This window comes from Acromyrmex echinatior, chromosome 11 (assembly GCF_024713525.1).
Source record: "Acromyrmex echinatior isolate Ae372 chromosome 11, ASM2471352v2, whole genome shotgun sequence".
NCBI classification, from domain to species: Eukaryota; Metazoa; Arthropoda; class Insecta; order Hymenoptera; family Formicidae; genus Acromyrmex; species Acromyrmex echinatior.
Window position 1 is genome coordinate 7,912,250 of NC_141862.1, and position 20,550 is coordinate 7,932,799.

Consider the following 20,550-nt stretch of genomic DNA (forward strand, 5'->3'; position numbering starts at 1 on the left):
GTCCACGAGATGACAAACTTTTGATTAGCTCGTCATTTTTGTCAATTTTACCTTATTAAATATGAAAGGAGCAATAATAAATCTTTTAAGTTAAATAAAATTTTATTTTTAATGTCAAAATGTAAATCAATTTATTTTTGTGGTTAATTTTAAAGTAAATCATATCTATATTAATATATGCATTTAGTAAATAATAAATTAAATTGGAATCAAATTTCATATTTTCTTGAGTAAAATTGTTTTAACTTCATTGTTTTAGTTATCAAATTAACGACGTGTTGAGTAGGAACAGTGGCAATATCTATAGAAATAATTATAAGTAACTCAAATTGTATAGTGTAAATTCAAATGAGTAAGAAGATAATACAAATTAGAATGAGATAGCATATGTAAAAAGAGACATTATACTCTTCTTTCTTTCTCTCTGTTTTGACAAAATTACTCATGGCTAGACTCTATAATAGAGTCTTAATAGTTTTTAGATAAAGTCATAGTTCGATTTTGTAACGTAGAATTTGAGCATGGAATTTAGTTATGTTAACTCCGAGGTTCATTCATTGATCGATGCTCACGGGGTTTATTTCTGTCTCTATATTTCCCTGACAAAGCCAGGTTTCGGATAACACGAAAGTCAATTAATCGCACGAATGGACAATGCAGAAATAACGGAGAAAATAGCTCTAGTCTCGTGGATAATTTGGATGGTAGAAATTTCAGAAATCAATTCCAACAATTATAAAACAAGAGTGATAATAATTTTAATAAGCGTAATAATTTTTCTAATAAACTGTATTAATGTTATTACAAAATGTTTCAACAATATTTAAAAGAAAAATTGAGAGATTGTCTCGATCTGTTAAATATCACGAGCAGAATTTTTTATCGCGAGATCCGCATATTGTATGCTCTGCATTAATTACATGCACTGCGTTTCTTTCTAAAATCATCACTGCGTGCAGGTGTTTTAGAATTAATTCGATATTGAGAATTCCCCGGCTGTTTATATCCTCTGTTGCCAGATTTGTAGATGATGCGTGATTCGCAAGGACGATGCGATCGTTACGCGTTTGGCCGCGTAATCCGATCTCGCCGCGGATGTTTCCCGTTTTTGCGAGTTAATTGATATCCCTTGGTAGATACCGTAATATAATTCGACGCCGTTCCCCCGGGTAGAGTCGCCAATCGTTAAAGATCGATCTCTCGTCTCATTCTCTCTCGGTCGCTGCACCGCCTCTCTCGTCTCGCCATGGTGTCGACTGCCATTCACCGTGAAAACCGTACGTACACTTGCGCTCTGGTCACCAACAAGGTCGCACAAGGTCGCACAACCATCCTGCATCCATACGCCATATGCAGCGGTATGCATGCGTGCATGCGTGCATACGTGCATACGTGCATACGTGCATACGTGCGATGCAGGTGGACGATATCGGCACACAGGTCGATCTCTGAGGAAATAGGAATCTGAAATTGCATTAACATTACAACGAATATATACGATTCTCAGATCCGATTTCACCAATATAAAATTAACTGTAATCTCGATTCAATTTACTCTTTATCTTTTTCTAATTCTGAGAATTATTCCCGTTTCTACCAATGTAAATTAACTCAATTCAACCTATATACTCATCTTTTTTTTTAATTCTTAAATCTAGAAAAAGATGGACAGTAATGTAGTTAAATTTTAATCGAGAGTAAAATTAAACTACGTTAGTTGAAAACGGATTTAGTTGAAAACGGAAGAAGATAAATAATAAATTAAACCGTTAATTAAAGTTAATTTTACATTGATGGAATCGGGATTTCGGTTGTGTATCTCTCTTGGAATTAAATATTTATTTCTGATTTGTCGAATAATTAAATTTATTATTGAATTCTTCATTTATTCTTTCTCGCCACTTCGCTTCATCAAAAAATCAGGAAGATCTTGTCAATTTATCTCCGTGTTTCGCACGATGCAGCCATCTACATACACGTAGCGTGATTTGCGCGCGAAAGTACTAGCGGGGTCTCGGTATCGATCCGAATGCGTAGAAAATGTTATTGATTCCCTCGGCCGACCTGACGACCTCTTCTCTCCATGGCGACGATCCGACTGGAGAGACCGTGGCTTTTCTCCATCCCCTTTTGATCATTTTTCATCTCGCTGTATATTACAGTACATGAATTGCTATGATATACCTAAATACAGTATACAAAATTTTAAATCTCGTACAAATAATAAATTTATTATACAAATAAAATTGTGTTAAAATGAAACAAAAAATAAATTATTAAGATATCTATAAAAAATACAAAAATGTATTTAAAAGAATTACAATGTCTAACAAGTAATACGTGTAATTATCGAATACTAATATCATGATATTAATTAATTATGATTTAATAAAAAAAACAAAAAATATTGGAAGTGAAGAAATTGAAAATTAAACTTTTAATGGAAACGGAGGAGAATATTTTTCACACATCTTCATTTAATTTCAATAGATCGTCTCTCACCTCTCATTTAGAAATAAAATGTCACGTACATGATGACCGCAATTGGAAGGGGTGAGAGGAGAGAATTACATAAAAGGCACACAAGCCTATGACTTCGCCTATTCGTTTTCTGCCTACGCCCTCCAGGGTCATACATCCCACGTTTATCCTCCATCGTATTTCTATCTTTTCTTTAAAGTCGTTTTTGTGGCTTTGAACACTTGGAGTATGCAGAGCACTCAAAACACCTGTTACAATGATTTACTCATCAAAAATATTCAATACTCTAATTCGAAGTTATAATAATTATTTTATAACGTTTGTCAACAATAAAGTATTAATAACATTGGCATATTATAAAATTTTCAATATATCGCACGAACTTAAAAAATGCGAGTTTAATTTGCTGGAAAAAAAATTATAGTCGAGCAAAATTCGGTTAAAATTTAAGACAATCAGATTTAACTATGACATCTCCTTCACGTTACTATCATTCTGTGACAGATCACGAGTAAGACGGGCACGATAATTCTTGGCCGATGAGGAGCAGAGCAGCACGAGGGCGAGTAGTAGAAGGAGCAGCAACACGAGCAAGAGCGAGTGGCTTCGTCGTCGTAGAAGGTGGTGGCGGTGTGGAGAAACAGAAGAAGGAACGAGGACGAAGTGGCGGCGGCAACAGTGGCAGTGGCAACGGCGGCAAAGCGGCGACGAACAGCCAGGTCCCCCCATGTTAGCGGATATCAACGGCAACCTGGCGGATCTGAGAAGCGAAGCGATGGCGTCGCAGAGATTTTGTCTGCGTTGGAACAACCACCAGAGCAATCTGCTCTCCGTCTTCGACCAGCTGTTGCACGACGAAGCATTCGTCGATGTCACGCTGGCCGTTGAGGGCCAGCTACTCAGGGCACATAAGATGGTGCTGTCGGCGTGTAGCCCCTACTTTCAGGTAAACTCTTTTGACATCTATAATTTATTAGATTAACATTCAAAACTTTAAATAAATGAATCGTAGCAAGTAATTTTCATGTTATAATAAACAAATAATGTTTTAAATTGATTTTATGATGGATTCTATCATAATTAGAAATCTGTTGACATTGACATGTTTAGAGAAATAGATTATAATTGCTACGTACAACTTGTTATTTACTAAAATATAAAGATTAAAATTTTAAACTGATAAGATATATACATATATATAAATTATATTTACAGGCCCTGTTCGTTGGACACCCTGACAAGCACCCGATAGTCATTCTCAAGGATGTTCCATATGTGGACATGCGTAGCCTCTTGGATTTCATGTATCGTGGTGAAGTGAGCGTCGATCAAGATCGACTGACCGCTTTCCTGCGAGTCGCCGAGTCCTTGAGGATAAAGGGCCTGACCGAAGTAAATGAGGACAAGTGTGATTTGCCAAGTATAACGTCCTCGCTGTTGGGCGGCAGCCAGAACGCGGTGGCACCGCCGCCGCCCAGTCTTCATCGGATCAACCAAATCGGTCCGCATCATCATCATCATGTCGCGCAGAAGAGGTTCCATCATATGTCCAGTCATCCGTTGCTTGGTTCGGCGCTGACAGCGCCTAAGAGAAAACGTGGTAGACCCAGGAAGTTGAGTGGTTCGTCGGATACGCCAATCGGTGAAATCGGCGGTCAGGACCTGCAATCCTGCTCTGGCGCTGATCTAGTCCAGGGCTCGCCCGAGATGATGGAAATGAAAATGGGATTGGACTTTCAGAGCGAGGTTAGCGGTAACGGCAGCGTGAGAAACACCAGTGCCTCCTCTTCCAACAACGTTGGCGCCAATTCTGCGACAGCCACTAATAATCCCGCTGCCGCCGCCTCTTCGGGATCATCATCGACGAGGAGAGACGAGCCTACGGAGAATGGTACTGATACACCGGAACCAGTCACGCGGGTCAAACGAGAACCAGAACCGACGCCCAGCACCTCGGCGCAAGGTATAAAATGCATTACTATGTCCTATATAATATAGAATTAAAATTTTTAAACTTTAATTTAATCGTTTCGTTGTTGTTGATTCTAGCCTCGGATGAGACATTCGCGCGGCCGCACAGTAGGCAAGGGAGTGAGGGTTTCAAGCAAGGTAAGATCTTCAGTTCACTTAACTTCAATATAAAGAAGCCTTGCATTGCTAATATTCCCTAATATATATATATATATAGCGCAAACAATGAATTTCACGCGATTCACGTGATTTACCTGAGTATCCCTCAGATATCGTAGCGTATCTTATCTATCCAACGGAGAGCTGCGCGCGTTTGCAAATTGTAATTAATTACATGATCGATTGTATAACTGTTTGTGCATAATTTATATCGTCAATTATGCAGACATAAATGTGTACTTAGTAAAATATTAACTCCTTCAGATTTTATCATTCTATACGTGATAAACTTACAACTGTTTTTTTTTTGTATCTATTGACAGACTAAAATTAAAGAAAGGAAATTTTTTAATTAAATCTTACATATAGATCTGTAGGAGTTAATTTTTTTTATTTTTACCCTTCAGCCAAGCGTATTGTTGCATAGAAAATATTTCTTATATTCCTATGATTCTAATTACTGATTTTGAAGATGCATTCTGAAAATTATTAATTACAAGGTAAGTCACAAGATCACTGAATGCAACATGCGTCTAAGGGTTTAATCACAGTCACAGTTTTAGTAAAATCGCGCAGTTTTATAGATGCAAAAGATAATAAATTCGCGCGTCTAATCACAGAACGATGCCCCACCAGATATCTTAGCATGGTGTGAAATGTGATTCCCATAACGCGAACGCGGAGAAGAATGTTAGATTATCTTTTAACATTTTTTTTAATCTAATAGTTAAAAGAAAAATATAATATAATTACTACTACGTTTAAAAATAATAATTGTGAAATTATGATTTGAATTGAACGTATTAATTCTGAATAACGTTAAGTTGTTATCGAATATTCTTCTCCGTGTGAACCCAAAGGACAGGGAAAGAACTCGCTTTTGTGCCGTCCGAATGCTTATTCGTTTCTTGTGAACGCGCCCCGAGGAGCAAGCAAGCAAGCGAACCTTTGCGCGGCATTATGGACGACGCTGTAGACTCTCTACGTGAGAACGACTCTTACGGCTCTCTCGCATGATTCGTCGAGGTCGATCGACGACTGAGAATCTCAGAACCAGAAGCCCGATCCCGAGGGCTCGATATCACAATTAACTTGCACCACAAATCTCGAGATTTCGCGTCACACTTCGCGCGGATCCACCTTTAATCACGCGCGTCGTCACCGTCGTGGACGACGCTTTTATCCTAATGTACTGCTAATGAATTTGACTTTTCAGACATCTCTCGAGCTGCCTTGCCGAGCGGCTCGGCCAGTCGTTGTCGCACTCCTGCAAGCGCGCTCCTTCCGCTTTTTTTTTCTTTTAGGAGCTAGCCAGGACTCTCGCGACCCTCGCGACGTAGCGAATCGCGCGCGCAGATCATTTCCGTCAAAACCGTCGATCCCGAAATCTCACGTTTACTTCTTGACCATTTTCGAAACAAAACACACACGAAGAGAAAAAGTAAGAGGTAGAAGAAAACAATTCTAACGCGAGAGAAAAATCTGCATTCGAAAGAATTTGAAAGAAAAAGACAGTAAAAATAATTTCCCTTTCCGAAGCGCGAACGGTGTGTCTAAAGAGGGTAGTCGCATGAGGGATGTTATATATCCCTTCGCGCGCGTGGTATTCAAATCGCGAGAAGAGACGAAATCGAGACGAAAAAAAGGATGCAAGAATAGACGAAAATATACATATATGTATATAGAAAGAGAGAAAGGGAGAGAAAGAGAGTGTGTGAAAGAGAGGGAGAGAGATATTAAACGGAAAGTCATCGTCTCGCTAATCAAGAATTCGCATTCGGAACTAGGAATGTTGTTACCATGACACCCCGCGAAAAAACCCCCGGAAAGGGAACTCCCCTCTGTGCGAGCGTCTGCGAAATTAATTAATCTCTAATGAAACCCATTGCACTCGCGCCGCCGAGTACATTGTTCTCGTCGACGACATAATATAGATATATTTAGAAATACATACATATATATATATATATAATACCCATACGTAATTCTCACGCTCGGCCAATGCGCAGCGCCTCATTCCTGTCTTCCCTTCCGCCCTTCGTTCTCGGTAGCACAAAATCAGCCACCTCCTTGTTCTTGCCTCTTCATGATCAATCTGTATTTTCTGTCTGCCGCACCGCACCTGTCGCTCTGTTCGATGTCTCGAACCTCTCTAGACCTAAAGTTCTCCACTAACATCCCCATATCGCGTTCACCCGATGCTCTCTTCTCCGCACGATTGAAAAAAAAAACGCTTCGCTGCCATTGGCCAAATGGTAACAGGAGGGGGTGGAGCCAGCTTTTAGCGGTGCTTACTTTTTTTTATTGTTGTCTGATTTTTCACACCTTGAACGCTGGTTAACTTCTTTTACGCTCGTTCGTTGCGAGGAAGATAGAATAGTTTCACTGTTTTTTTTTTTGTTTTTTTTTCTTTTTTTATCGCGAAAAGACAAACGGCAAAGAGGAAGAGAGAGGAGAGACGTAAACGCGTCGATGATGATTACGATGATGATAATGATGATGAGTGTTATACAACGGACGATGCATTGTCGGCAGGTTTATCGTTTCCGTCTTCTCTTGCGTTCTTCTTGTTGCTTTAGACGATAACGACGACAATAAGGAAAGATGAAAATGAGAGACAAAAGTAGAAACTGGATAGATTAATATGTAAAAATAAAAAGAGAAGTGACAAACCAAGAATGAGAGAATCAAATCAAAAGAGAAAAAAATAGTGTGACGTACATTTCTTTTTTTTTCCTATGAAAAATGTATTACGTTGCGCGCGCGCGCGGGAGAGACAGAGAGTGCTTCGAAGATGTCGTCGGAGATGATCTCGTTTCAATAGTGACCGTAATCACTTTGTTCACTTTTGGGTCGCAGGTGAGTGAGATTATCTTCAAGTCACCATCATTCTGAAAGATTTTTAAGCTTTGCGCGGGGGAAGCGAGGAGCTAGGGATGCCAGCCGCTAGAAAAAAAGAATACAACGTTATAGAACGAAAAGGAAAGGATCGAAATCAAAGTCGATAGATGATAAAATAGATAGAACGAAAAGACGGAACCGTTCCGAAAGAGTGTGCCGGTGTGTAAGAGAAAATACCGGATGTAGAAGAATGTGACGCCGGAAGTCGAAAGCGGATAACGATATTGTGTTAGAAGTAATCACGTGTACATAAACTCGAACGAAATTTTATAAAGCTAATCAATCGAATGAAATACGCAAGGAGGAGAAAAGAGTTGCTTTTTTTTCTCTCGAGCGTCCTCGATCTCGATGGATCGTTTTCCCGTAGAGATGGATACAAGCAGACTGACTGGACGTTACTGGACCGAAGGGGGTGGGAAGGGTTGGTTAAAGTGTGCACATGTATCACTGGTGAGCTGTTAATCAATTTCGTATATGCGTGATTGCTTAATACGCGTATATATGGGTTGTATTCGTTGGAGCGCACTTTCTACTGATCGTAGATTCCAAGTTGGGAGTATCATTTCAACAAGTTTTACTTCATCCCTGGATTATACAAGCCGAGAGATAGACTGCATTTAGCAGAAAAAGTAAAAGTTTGTAACCGTTGTAAGATTCTTTAATATGATTGGTTCTTGATTTTAGTTTCTTGCTGAATATGTAGTATAATTGTATTAAAGAATCTTACAACAGTTGCAAGCTTATAAAGCTACTTTTTCTGTTGAACGCAACTATAGATTTGCATTTTGTTCGAATATCCGGGGTGCGTTCAGGAATTCAGAGTGTCAGCATTTTATCCTCGTTTACTGAATAAACAAGGATAAAACATTACAACCTGAGTGCATCCGGGTTAAGTTTCTGAATGCAGCCCTGAATGTCGTTGGTTCTCGAGTTACGAGTCGATCGAGTGTGAAATGCTTTGATCGGTTGTCGACTCGAAGAGGGATTCTCGACAAATCTCTCGATGTTCGAACAATTGCCGTTCGATAATTGTCAGTTTTCCCTTCCTGGAATCTACAATAAGAATGGAAGTGCCGTGTCGCGCGTCACAACCCGTATATACGTGGATTTTCTATGTGCTCGCGAGTATGCAAGCGCGTGTGAAATGTTCATCGAATGAATGGGGAGGAGGGAGGATGCATGTGTAAGGTGGATGGATGTGCATGGCAAAAAATACGAAGTACGCGTGAAGAGGTAGGAGAAAGGTCCGAGAGAAAGAGAGAAAGACTGATGTTGCCAGGAAATTGTTCGATTTTGCAACCGGCGTGAGAGAGAATGCGTGAAAGTAAGAGTCTGTCTGAAAGGGGATAGACGATGAGCGGGGGTGGGGACGACATGGAGAGGGCGTGTCGCAGTCGTGAAGTATTCTTTAACGCGGGACAGAAGTTGACTGAGACGGCCGATTCAAACACGGTGACTCTTTTTTGCTGGCTCTACCCTTCCTCTTGCTTCCCCCCACAAATATAGAGAATACGTTGTGCCAATACAGTACACAGAAATAGTTACGAGATGCGTGGTAGAACTCCGTTTATCAGAACGTCCGCGGAGGAATTTGTGCAAAAGGAAGCGATCGTGCAACGGTATTTCTTACCTAATCGTAAGATACAGAGATGACTTGAGTGAAAAACACAATCTTCAAACAATGTAAAGAATCAAGAGACTGATGATCTATGCTGACGAGGATCCTTTAGTATTAAGGATCTATTTATACACAGATAATAATTGGGAAACCGATAACTCGAAATATCTGGAATACTATCCGTCTGTGATACCATTCTGGAAAACGAGCAAGAGTTTGTAAGATTTTAGCCTTCTGATAAACGAACTCCTACCGCGCATCCGATGCTTGCACGACATATATATTATATCACGCGGGCATGGAGGGCGATTTAAAGGATCGAAGTCTCTTCATTTCAGAATTGGAGGAGACGTCGAGCGGAGGTGGTGATAGCGGCGAGCCGCCGACTCACATCCGCATCAACTTCGAGCGATGCTTTCGTAAAGAGTTCAGCACGCTGCAGGGTAAAGCCGCGTCGACCGCCGCGGGCGATGATCAGCAGCAGCAACAACACTCGGACACTGAGATGGACACGAAGGCGATGTCGAAGGACAGCATAAGCAGTGCCATATTTAGCGTGATGGCTGGCGAGGCGGAAATCAGTCAGAGCGACTTCGAAGGCTCGTTCAAGACCGAGAACGAGCGCACGGAGGGTTCGGTGCGGGACTTCTGCGTGAAGGAGGGCGACGTTTATCGATGCACCGTGTGCCATCGCACGTATACACACATCAGCAACTTCTGCCGGCACTATGTCACCTCGCACAAGCCTAACGTCAAGTACTACCCCTGCCCGGTCTGCTACAAAGAATTCACCAGGAAGGACAACATGGTCGCTCACGTCAAGATCATACATAGTCTTAAACCGCACATGAGTCTCAGCAATAGTGGCAACAGTAACAGTAGCAGCAGTATGGGTCAGCCGCGGTAGACCATCGCTGGCTGGGCGTCCTCTCAGCATGCTTCCTCCCTCAGATCGCGTTTCTTGGATCTCGCGCATAATTCCGTGATACCGGAAATGCTGTAAATCCATGGTATCATACTGTGTCCATGATATGATATTACGAGATATTGTAAGAGTTCGTGACACCAAGATTTTTTTATGTTAATCAAGAAGCTTTAATACCGGTGATTAATGAATGAAGGTTCTAGAATTGATGGTATCATAGATTATGATACCAAGGAATTACGATAGGAAAAAGAATGGTTGAGTCTATGATGGATGAACGTCATAGGTAGATTCGCGGGCCTGATGCGCTTGCCAAAATGATAAAATCGAGGAACGCGAAGATGAGGGAGAAGAAGGGAGATAGAGGAGCTCGAGAAAAACGTGAAGAGGCCAGTATAACGCTTCGAATGAAGTCAGTGCGCTCCTATGAGCAGAAGGAAAGAAGGACGATAGATAGATAGATACGAGTAAGCGAGAAAACAAGTAGGTAGGTAAATGGTTGATCTTATAAAGTGGCTGTACTCTTCTGAAATGGCCAGAGAGGGTGGGTACACGGAAAACAAGTGGGTGTGCAAGATTCTAAGCTATGAACGTCATCGTCGGAGCACACGTTCCTTAGTTTTCGCGCGAGCGTTCTCTATGGCAGTTTTTCCGGTGTGCGAATTTAATCATTTGGACGTTAATCGTCTCTAATTTATAAGGTGAACATATCTTGCGAAGTGTATTTTCGCTATTCTAATATTACACGACGTGCATGTTGCATGAGACTAGCTCAATATCTTGATACCAAATCTATGCCTTGGAAGAAGAGTCGTATATTCACACACATATAAACACTTTGCAGTGCTTTTCTACTTCCAAGCCGCAGAATTTCTTTTTAGAAACACTTTAAAGAGACACGCAATATATCGCTCAAATGATTAATGAAGCTGATCTGTCGAGTCGTATCGACGCTGCGTAATCCGTGATCAGCGAGGCGCGGGTCTGACCAAGTCCAATACGCATTACAAGTCAAGCAAATTATTAAAATAACTTCTAAAAAAAACTTCTATGAAAAACTTCTAAAAAAAAAGGTTCCGGGTAGCTTTCACTACGTATAATTCGAGCGATGCTGCCCTGAATTTTGTCCCTGTTCCAGATCTTGGTCCTGATCCTGGCCCTAGTGTTAGTCCTAGTTATCTTTATCAATCTCCGTGCCTTCGAGGACCCACAATGCGCACGCTTCGGTATTTCGCGTTACGCAACGGTCGTTTTGCGAAGGATCGAGCTTCGATAACGCTGGAAACTTCCGGAACGATTTGCGCGCGTGTAACGAGTAACGGGCATTAAAGTTACAAAACGAACGAGCTTTACCGCGTTTGTCCCGAAGAGAAAGGGCGAAGCGGATGTAAAAACGGGAGATGGAAGAGGCTTTGTACTGCATCATAAACAAAGAGTTTATATAAATCTAACCGATGCGTCGTTTCAATGCGCGGTTCAGCGTCGTACAACGGGTAATCAGTTGTAAAAAAGAAACCGGTTGTCGCGTAGCAAAGTAGGAGAGAGGCATCATGTAAATCCAAATCAACGCAGGAGAAAGAAAGAATATATTTACTATTGCCTGACTATATTACGTTGCAGAAAGAATCAAACACGCCAGCTGACGCAGCTCGGCGGTACATTTTTACGAGGTGCGCGCGTGTGTTTTACGCATCCTTTGTTCATGTTCTCCAAACACGGGTCTTTATGCCTGGTAAAAACAAAGAAACAGTAGTTTTCAATATTTGATATAGATAGAATATCTCGAAGTCATATTCTGAAGAAGTCATTTGGAGCGATTATATAGCTATACATAATAGCAAGAAAAGAAGTTAAGCTCTTGCAAGTTGAGGATACACCAATTATATATAGTAATTTGTTACGTAATTGTTGAGCTATTGAAAGAAACTTAATTCAATTTGTAGGAGACTTATCAGATTCTTGTCTTTATGATAGAAGAAGGAGGCTAGAAGAAAGGATGAAAAAAAAAGGCGAATCCTGGTGAAACGTGCGCGCGCACATGCGTTATAAATAATAAGGGAACTACGTAGACTGAGTAAATGCAATATATATGTATCGATGACCGTTCGCCATGTTGTTGAGCCGTTTGGATCGCGAAAAGAATGCCGCGGCATTTTTTGGGGGAGCGACGTTAAAAGGGATAGAGGGACGGAACGGGGGAAGCGCAATCTCGCGAAAGACTGCAGAGGGACGGTTTTAACGACACCAAATACAAGATAGTACTGACATTGGATAGACTGAAGGCACCTTAGTAGTAACTTAACGCCGCCGCCATGCCGGACCGTCCTGTCCTGTTCGGCTGAGTCCATTTCCGGATGTCAGCGTGAACATCCGGAGCGCTAAGTGGAGAACCTGGTGAACCAAGTGATAACGTAAGAACAGTTTTATGTGTCACTTGTATCAGAACTACACTAAAGCTGTTTTAAAAAGTTTTACGTGTGTTGAAAGAATTACCATGTGACGTAGACGGCGCAGTTAATAATTCTGTTATGATTGAAAAGGAATCATATTTTTGAGTTAAGATAACTTATGAATAGCAGTACATATTTATCGTTTTGCAAATGAAACGTTATAATATATTTCACTTATTATTGGATCATCATCAAAGTTATTATTCAATTATTTATTGAAAGATTTCGTTTTTTTAATAACTTTTATGAATCTTATTCGAAGTGTAATAGCTTTAAATTAATCATATTTACTTAATTCTTTATTAATTTCATTTTTTTATTATTTTCCATCCGAAGTTTACCAAGTTTTCAAATTTAACTCTCCGAGTCTTGAATAGTCAGTCATCAAGTTTATGTAATTTTACACGTACTACGTAGTTAAAAATTATGTATACATATATATGAAACTTTTTATCTCTTATTTTACTCTTTGCAATTTTATCTTAACAATCAGATGAGAACGTCATCAACCGAGACAGGTCGCACGATGGTACGGTAATGGCGGTCAGAGGCTTAGTCGCGAGGAAAAAAAGCACTAAAAGTACGAGATCGTAGCTTACTATATTTTGCACCTTACACTCCGTCGAGCGCCCTCCCTCCGTGAGAGGGGCGAGACGATTTATATACAAATTTTTCACTAGTTGGGCATAGACGTTAGACGACTAGAGGCTACATAATAACTATTATTATTATTATTATTATTATTATCACTATTATTAATCAGTTATTACAAGTAACGGAGATCTTCATTGTTACTTTAATGCGCGAGGGGATTGAATATACCCCGATTGACCAGTGTTGTTCGTTCGTTATTCAAGAGGTATCTAGCGTTGCAAAGATAACAAAAAAGTTATAGTCGTAAGGATCGGATCGTCATCATGAATAATAGTAGGCTCCGTAATATGAACTGGAATAAGTGCTCTCGCTCGTTTCATCAAAGAAACGCAAGTGTTTCAAGTTAACGTTTTCCAAATTTTTTACAAGCTCTAGGTAGAGCAGTAATCGACCAATGTTACAGAAGTTGAAGTATCGCATTTGAATAGAAACATTTTCGCGATATTAAAACACTACCTCAAAGAAGAGATTACATTTTGGAAGTTAGAGTATGATCTTGAAGTGTTTAGAGCAAAGTTAAAGTCGAGAACACTTGGTCCACATTTATTTGCGGGATTCATTAAGTTTGTGGTGCGATCCGAGTGTACTTTTAAGCGAATAGAGAGTTCTATAATACCAGTTTAGGCAAAGGCAGCAAAGATAGCGCAGTAGACATAGGAGAACGAAAAGGACCTGTGAAAGGGACAGGGACGGGGGGAGGGGGGGGGGTATTGAGTAGATGGAAGAACGACGTGAAGGTCGTTTCGTAAACATTAAAATGGTTGGTGGGCCGTGCCGTATATTTTCGCGCACTCAGGTCAATTATCCGAATGTATTTGAAACTTCGATGGACCAAAGAGCTTCTTACCGATCCTTGTAGATTATTTATTCCAAGCGAGAAAGGACGGGAACGTCCCGGAGAAATCTTTCGCGAATTCCAGAAGCCCAGGATACGCGATGCCAAATGCATCTTTTTCGCAATATCATGCATTGTTAAATTCTATACAAATTCATGGTTTAAAAAGTATTTCAAATGGCCAAGATAATAATTAATTAACTAATTAATCGTACCAAAGTAAATTAATTATTGTTCATGAATTAGGCAATAAGAGAGAAGTCTATATACTTCGATATATTATAATATTCTAAAATATCGTTAGATATTAAAAATAGAATATTTATGTAAATGATAACTTATATAAAATTTATGTAAAATAATGTATGAATGATAATTTGTCATTATTACATATTTAAGAATTTGAGAGTTTGACAAGATCTTGCTACAATTTAGTCATAACGCTATATATTTTTTAAAATGGAGTAAAAATGCTCGTATATTTTCTTAAAAAAATTAATACGATGTCATGGCTTATTTCGAGTTATAATTAAATTAACTTAAAATTAATATAATTGAACAGACGTTTCGGCTTACAAAATCTTCAATGTCGTAACGCAAAAATATAATCTCACATTAACGAATAACAGATACGTTATTCTATATTTTTCTTTGAGATTACACGTTAATCGCGGAAATTTGGCATCCAGTATTCCTTGGGACTGCAGAATTTCGCACCGTCAGGTCAATTATTATCCGCAATATTCGAAACCTTGTCGGACCAAAGAGTGTTTATAAACGGTAGAATCCCCGAAAACCCTTAAGGAAAATGACACCAAGGGTAAAGGGGGACGGTTACGGCCTGGTTCCACGATGGGTTGTCACAAGCCCGTCCAGCGTGTGGAATGCGAAGGATTCAGGGGAATTGGATAGATTTTCACGAAAAATGGGAAAACAAAAAGTGCAAAGAGGCAGCGGCTAGACAGCTTATATCGATTTTATAGGAGGACAGGCAAGCAAATAATAATTAAATACACTCACATTTGATAATCACTGAGAGGCTAAGACTAACTCAATTAATTAAAGGGTGAGAAAGACGCGAAGACGGAAAGGATCACCGGAGAGAGAAAATGTCTGCAGGTCGTGATCGACAATTTTTCGAAAAGTTTTTTTTCTGGGACGTTGCAATTTTCTCAAATTCGAAGTTGATTTTAACAGATCCGATTTATCGTTGTTATTATTGTTTGTTGTTTTCTATTATCTTTTTGAAACGAGATCTGCAGACCTCTCTTCAGTGTACGGTTTGTGAGGATTGCGATTTTATCAATTTGTACAATAATAGCTTTGATTCACCCTAGTCGATGTCTGCGTGAGAAATGCGAAAAAGGGTGTGAGAATTGAAGATCGCCGTATTGGCGTGATATTATCATTCTCATATTTTGTAATTTTCTCTTTCGCGCATTTTAGAAAATCTATGTATACCAAAGGATTATAAATTTACACATATATACGTGGTAGCTTATTATAGCAACTATATAAAATTATCATCGCTGAAGTTTCGCTTGACGCTCCTTCGATACGTAAGATGTCCTAAAAGTTTAGGAAGACTTTAGAAACATTCTGTATATGTTTTTACAAAATTATCGTACAAGTTACAATCGACTTATATTAATTTTAGAGTAAGTACTGATACATCTCTGTAGATTTTTGAAACTTTTAAGAATCATTACAATTGTTTTTTTTTACTTTTTATCTTTTTTTTTTATCGTGACAAAATTTCGCAATACGTAGGTGGGCGAACATTCGTTGCAAATGTTATCACATCCTTTTGTGGCAATCACAGCAGTTACAGAGAGCATTTCGCGTCACGCGATGATAGTACGTGATGATAGTCGCAGAACGGCCGATTCTCGAAATCGCTTCGAATTCCTCGCCGGCATCCGAAGGCTCGTGATCAGGACAAATCGCTGTTAGAAACGATGCACGATGCAGCGACTGATCTTAAGATTCATTGTGCAAATTTAAAGACGTTTAAAAGAGAGGAGAAATTCGCTCACGTTCGTTGCCTTCTTGATGTTGTTGAACTTTTAGAGTTAAGGTCGTTAAAAAGCGCTTTCAATCGTTGCCAATTGTAGGGGACAATCGAGAAGAAGATGGGAAAAGAGGAGAGACTTTTTGCGAGAGACCAAGGGTACAAAAAGAAAGAGAGATATGCGATGTCAGGTCCCCATATATTCGTACAAAATTAGTGTTCAAATTGTAAAAAGTGTTCATAAGTCAAGGGTGAGGTGTCGCGTTGCGAGGAATTGTTATTCGCGTGAGGATAGCCGCTGTTTCTGCGACGTGTGCTACATCGCTCGTTTTATTGTCAAAATTCCGTCTTTTCTTCGGAATTACGTACAAATTATACGGGAATCGTACTACTTATAATAGATAAGTTACGAAGACAATTCTGTGTATAACGTTCGGAAATTAGATTCTGATCTGCGGATTAGATTTTGTTGATATTTGTTAAATTTATATATATATATATACTATGAAATTTTATAGTGTTGTCGTTGCGTGTCTACAAATTTTATCGTCAATTTTATTGCATTTTTATATATAATTTATTATATCGTATCGTAAAATTTTATCGTGTGCAAAAGGAATTTCTATCGTGCGTGCTACACGCAGAAATTATGAAATGAGCTCTTGTGCGTCTGCAACTGGCTGTTATCTGCATCTCAAAGGGAGTGCAAGACCATCGGTGTTGCGCTTTTCTTACAATCATAACATTCTCACGCTCTCATCGCGGGTGCGATAGTCTCGCCGATGGGTTTCGAACATGTTCGCTTAGAACGTGTTTAATTAATGGATCTTGTTGGAGAGAGAGAGACGTGAAAGATGAGTAAGAAATGAGTAAGGAGTCGTGAAAAATTACGATATAGAGTATATATATTATAAATATATATATTATAAATATATATATTATATTTATGCGAATGAACTCTTGCAGGGGTGTCGCGTCGAGATTTTTCTCGTCTCGTTTTACGTTCGTCCCTTCGCGAAAGGGAGGGACCACCAGTCAATACATATTGATTATTCTTGTAGATTTCTCGCGCGACACGCATCATTGCAAGAATAAACCCATCATCGCGAAAGAAAGAAAGAAAGAAAGAAATAGAGAGTCAGAGAAAGAGAGAAAGATTAATTTACGAGGCTTAAAAAGCAGACTGTACTATCGAATAGATTTTAATATAATATATATATATATATATTAAATTAAAAAATATATATATACATACACATCTATATATATTAAAGAAAAGAAACATAGTTTATTATCGCAATTAAATTACCCACGGATATGTACACGTATACAGAGAATAAGAATGAAAGCGTGTGAGAAAGAGACAGAGAGAAAAAGAGAGAGTGAGAGTCAAACAAATAGTACATATATATTATATATATATATATATATATATATACATACATATATTATTGCGATTATTATTATTATTATTATTATCATTATAATATATATTATATATATAAACAGAAATTATATCGAATATATTTTAGCGCTAGTTGATAATACCTATTATATATAACGTCGTTGCAGTTTCGAGACGATGCGTCAGAAAACGAGGGTAAACGTAAAGGGTAAAAATAAAAAAAAAACGAAACGAATGTAAGAGATAGGGGCAGATCGACAATTACGAAAGCAAAAGGGATCGTTCGACCTCCGAGATTTTTGTAAATGCGAAAACGCGCAACGCAAATACATTGATTTAACATGTGCTCTTCATGCGGGATCCGATGTTTTAAACGCGCGAGTAGTCCCCGGTTCGGTGCCTTTCTTAAGCGACATAAAATAACGACAATGTTGAACAAAAAAAAAATATAAAGAAATGGAAAAGCGAGATGTGAAGATTGTAGTGCGAGAGGCGAAAAAATAAATTGTTATCGCGCGCGCATCCCTCTCCCTTCGTCGAAGGGACGGATCGACGATCGCATTCTCAGTGCCAAATATAAGAGAGAGAGTTCCGCTTTCCGAGAGGGCGAGAATTTAATAAGAGAAAAAAAAAATAAGGAGAAAGAGGGGAGGGCGAAAATTTTATAGGAAATTTTTCTAGAGCTGACGAGTCTTTTCTGACGCTGGGTAGACTTAGTATATTTTATATGCACTGATTGTTCGACTATGACTATCAATAATAAAAAGAACGGTGTTCAATAGATTGTAAATCGGAGGATTCTTAAATATCTCGGCGAAATAATCCGTTATCCACCGAATAACCCGTTATACACAGTGTCTCGAAAGAATAGCGTTGATTCGTAATAGATCATAGTAAAGACTTAGTTTTTGGATGCCCGAGCAGAGTTCGGTATGTCTAAAATATATATATCAGTTTTTAAATATTCTAAAACACTTAAAAATTCATCGCGTGTACAAATTACAAAAATCTGTGAATTTAATCGATTGAATTGATTCGGTTAAATTTTCGTAAGAAATCTTTCGGGACATTCTGTTTACCTGGCGACTTTCCGAGATCCGTGAGTAATGGAACTTGCCGCTGAGAAAACTTTTGCGAAAGGGAAAGTATTGCGTATCTCGGTAAAGTCAGTCGTACCTAATTATCAAATAACGTATATCATGATAAATGATAATAAAAGAAGAGTGAGAGAGAGAGAGAGAGAGAGAGAGAGAGAGAGAGAGAGAGAGAGTGAGAAAAAGGGAGTGTGAAAACATCTTTGTCAAGCGAATTTGCAATCGTTATTACGAACGCAAAGATCGATGGGAATTAAGTGTGACAAAATATGTGTTCAAAAAGAGAGAAGAGGAAGCGGAAATATTTGCGGCCAACGTTTTCCGCGTTTCGTCTACAAGACGGCGACGGTTTCGCATTTTTTCTTTCTAATCCCGTTGACTCGAGAGGAAAGGTAACTACCAATGCCACTAACAAACGTAGTGATCGTATGTAGTAGTAATTGTTGTTTTTTTTTTTTCGTCTTTTTTCCTTTCCTTTCTCAGCTCCACTTTTGCGTTATTATTGTGTTATACGATAACGTGCACGTGAAGCCGCTAGTCTTGCTCTAGCAAAAAGAACATGTTTTCTAGACCACGATTCGCTAGAATATTGAAAGAAAAAATTCGTATTTTTAGTTACATTAATATTTATACGCGTATGCAGAAAATATTCGAAATTTGTAGAATTATTAATTATGAACGCTTAATTATTGAACTAATATATTAATTTTGTTAAATTGAGAAAAGATAGCCAGTGCTTCCCTTTGCTGCTGTGAGAATTTTTACGATTTATTGAATAAAATTTTATTAATTGTACTAATAATATGTATTAAAATGAGAAATGATTAATCTTACGTAATATTCGCCGTGGTCCAGATAACGTTAGTCCCATTTCTTAATGTAATAAAGTGCCATAATCGTAGCGCAACTTCACGTCACGATTTCTTCGACGATTCAGGACGCGAGTTTCACGTGCATCAAACGTTCTCGCTGGTATCACACCGGAATTCGATACCGTGTGCATCTCGATTTGTATGTATACATATTTTATTTGTACGTCGACACAGGATGTCAAAAGACCTCCCTGCACTCGTCACGAAGCACCGTTATTCTTAGCCAAAAATTACTTTTATTTAGTTTCGTTCCAGCGCATTCGTCTCGTCGGCCGCCGTTTATCTCTCGACGGTCAGAATATTATGAATGACGATATTATATTTCTTCTAGAAATTGTTTTTCACTTGTAGAATACTTGCAGCAATCTTTCGATGTATATTGCAAAGTATCGATTTTTACTTTTTCTGCAAAGCGGCAGAAATTTCCGCAGCGCAGAGTTCTCAGTAAAGATTAACACTAACGATAATTACAAGAAAAATAGAATTTGATTTTACGAGTGAATTGTTTCTACAAGATAGTCACTGTTTTATCTAAAAGTTTTTATCAATTTTGAAAAAGATCACGATGTCAGAATCGCGGCTGCCGAGGAGACGATTCTTAGATATTAAGTTTCCTTCGCCGCGGTTTGCTTAAGGAAGCGACTCGATCCCGATGTTCTCCAGAGCGATTCTTAGGACTCTTCCATGTGTTGGAGAACTCGGGATGGTCGGGAAGCCAACCGCGACGAGAGGCCAGCGATTATTATTTTTTACAACCTTTGTTTTGCATGTTGCGCATTGTTGTTTTATTTTCTTTTTCTCTTTAAGAAAGAGCAAAGAAATTGTGGAAAATAAGAAAAATATATATGTATATGTGTATATGATTTTACGTTACATTTATATTATTATATGATGTTTCATTTATTCCTTTTTTTTCTCCTCGAATTTTTTCTTCCCATTTTAATTTGTATGATTCAATGGTAGAGAATTTTCTCTAATTGATTTTGTTAGATTATTACATTATTATTAGATACACTTACTTTTTACACTAAATACACGCACAACAAAAATAGTAATAACACAATTTTAAAATGGTAATAAACAATTTTAACTCGATTAATTTCTTCGACATCGATATTTCGTTGATATTTTATTCAATTCTATCTCATTCTATATCTTTCATTTATAATGATAT

At 38.6% G+C, this 20,550-nt stretch overlaps 1 protein-coding gene across 6 annotated transcripts in view; it reads left to right on the forward strand.

The window, feature by feature from the left end:
* ttk (zinc finger and BTB domain-containing protein ttk) overlaps positions 1-20,550 on the forward strand; it is a 49,309-nt gene that overhangs the window by 15,237 nt on the left and 13,522 nt on the right. For 5 of the 6 annotated variants that reach the window (XM_087411063.1, XM_087411062.1, XM_011062272.2 and 2 more), the window contains exons 2-4: positions 2,986-3,427; positions 3,697-4,444; positions 4,531-4,590. In XM_087411063.1, coding sequence (XP_087267189.1) covers positions 3,209-3,427; positions 3,697-4,444; positions 4,531-4,590 — 1,027 coding nt within the window. In that variant the 5' untranslated portion in view covers positions 2,986-3,208. Of the gene's footprint in view, positions 1-2,985; positions 3,428-3,696; positions 4,445-4,530; positions 4,591-9,468; positions 20,217-20,550 lie in introns of those variants that run through there. The other variant, XM_011062274.2, reaches the window with a different exon arrangement.